The sequence below is a fragment of the Bos indicus genome, chromosome 15, assembly GCF_029378745.1.
Source record: "Bos indicus isolate NIAB-ARS_2022 breed Sahiwal x Tharparkar chromosome 15, NIAB-ARS_B.indTharparkar_mat_pri_1.0, whole genome shotgun sequence".
NCBI lineage: Eukaryota > Metazoa > Chordata > Mammalia > Artiodactyla > Bovidae > Bos > Bos indicus.
In genome coordinates this window covers 49,828,130-49,830,499 of record NC_091774.1, presented here as the reverse complement: position 1 = coordinate 49,830,499, position 2,370 = coordinate 49,828,130, and the positions used below count along the sequence as shown (strand labels likewise).

Sequence of the window (2,370 nt, the reverse complement as noted above, 5' to 3'; positions counted from 1 at the left end):
AAATGAAGGTTGCCCATTTCTATACCTCGAGAAATTCAACTTCCTGAGAAAATACAGAGCATGTGTATAAAATTTTAAAAGATGCTTCTGATGCACCATGAAGATAGATAAAATGCTTTGAGCTCTAATATACTTTTATATCAAGATATGATCATTGCCATCTTTAATAAAGGTAACTTCAGCAGACTTACAAACACACTTATAACAAGAAAGATAATGTAAGATTCCCAGACAAATGCAGTATGTCAAAAAGCACAGAAATATGGGTTTAGAATGATCAAGGAAAATTTTATGGACAGGAAACCATGAATCAGGGTTAGGATTAGAAATGAGAGACAATAGATTTAAATGGTATCTAACACATTGCATTCCAACATATTCATGCCTAGAGGAGATTTAGAAAACATGTGTTAAGTCAGTCTGTATAATCCCAGTGGACACCAACTCTCTAATTTAGGACATCTGCAGGATGTAATGTCAATTTTATTTGTGTCATTTTCAGTAATATTTTATTGGAAATTCTGGTGCCAACATAGCATGTAGAAAAATCGCTATATATTTACAAACTTAATATTTATGCCATCATTGTCTTGAGGACAAACCTACATCACAGAAGAACTGATTTTTAGGGGGAAAAGAAGGCACAGAACTCCTTGGCGGATCTGCTTTGTCTTCACACTATAGATGACTGGGTTGAGCACAGGTGGAACTAGCAGGTAGATATGAGCCATGAAGATGTGGATGAGAAGGGATGAATGTTTGGCAAAACGATGGGCAATAGAGAGCCCAATCATAGGCACATAAAGAATAAGTACAGCACAGATGTGGGATGCACATGTGTTGAGGGCCTTAAACCTCCCCTCCTGAGATGAAATTTTTAACACTGAGTGAAGGATGAAAACATAAGACACAAAAATACCCAGAGAGTCCATTCCCCACAGCAAAGTGATCCGAACTAACCCATAAATAACATTAAACTTAGTGTCAGCACAAGAAAGGCAGATCACATCCTGGTGCAGACAGTAAGAATGAGAAAGTGTGTGAGAATGGCAGAAGGGAAAGAAGGCCAGCCGGGCCACATTTGGAATCACAGGAAGGGCACTTCTAAGCAGGGCTGCAATTCCAATTTTAGTGATAAGTGTAGGAGTGAGAATGGTAGCATATTGCAGTGGGTGGCAGATGGCCACATATCGGTCAAGGGCCATGGCCAAGAGCACAGATGATTCAGTGAAGGAGAAAGTGTGAATGAAAAACATTTGGACTACACAAGTGTTGAACTGGATCTCCCTGGATATGGACCACAGCACCCTGAAGAGCGATATCATTGTGTGCAAGGACATGCCCATGTCAGTGAGAGAAAGCATGGCCAAGAAGTAGTACATGGGCTCATGGAGTCTGGGGTCTGTCCAGACAATATGTAGGATAGTGGAGTTGCCCACGATTCCAAGAAGGTAGAGGAGACAGAATGGGATGGAAATCCAGTGGTGAAATTCCTCATATCCAGGGATACCTGTGAGATAGAAGGTGGAGGACAGGATGTTACTAGAATTTGCAGTTTCCATAGGGCTTACTGTTAAACCACAATGTATATTCACAATCACACTCCAGAGGGGGAACAAATGATAAGATCAGCACCTGTGTCACAAAAACAAAACAAAACTTCAGTCTGTCCTATCATCACTCCTAGATTTACCCTCACAGTTTTGCTTTGTTTTTCTTCATTTCATTGCTCAATGTCATCAGTTAAGAAAAACATCCACTTTTATAACCATAACAACTTTCCCTTCTCCTCAGATGCAGAACTATTAACATGCTGTTTGAGCATGCACAAACTCCTTCTAAAAACACTATCCCCCAGAGCAGCACACACAAACCCACTGTAGATTACATTATTAATTAATACTTTTCTTTAGAACAATCTTGACCAGAGTTACTGGTCTTATATTAGTCTGCTTTGAAAAAAAGAAAAAAGACTCCTGCAATGACTTATATGAATGTCTTTGTCTGAGCTTGATAGCTTTTTCAGCAATACTAGAGTATCATGCAAGGCATCTCTACAGTATTCAGGCAAGATTTGGTCAGGATGTTTTTTATTCTTACTAAATTTATCTCAGACTATATAACTAATACCACAGTGATGGCATTCACATATGCATGCTAAGTTGTTTCAGGCATGTCCTACTTTTTGTGACCCTATGGACTGGGACCTGCCAGTCTCATCTGTCCAGGTGATTTCCCAGGCAAGAATACTGGAGTGGGTTGTCATATCCTCCTCCAGAAGATCTTCTTGACCCAGAGATCGAACCCACAACTCTTAGGTCTCCTAATTTGGCAGGCAGGTTCTGTAACACTAGTGCCACTTAGGTGATG

General features: G+C 40.0%; 1 protein-coding gene across 1 annotated transcript; it reads right to left on the bottom strand.

Moving 5' to 3' along the window:
- Positions 1–602: 602 nt before the first annotated feature.
- Positions 603–1,562, bottom strand: LOC109568966 (olfactory receptor 51L1-like). Its single transcript, XM_019974314.2, has one exon. The coding sequence runs from the start codon at positions 1,560–1,562 to the stop codon at positions 603–605; it is 960 nt and encodes a 319-aa protein (XP_019829873.2).
- Between the last annotated feature and the right edge of the window lie 808 nt (positions 1,563–2,370).

Excerpts from the sequence above, each read along its gene's own strand:
- LOC109568966 (XM_019974314.2), bottom strand. The coding sequence starts at position 1,562 with ATGGAAACTGCAAATTCTAGTAACATCCTGTCCTCCACCTTCTATCTC.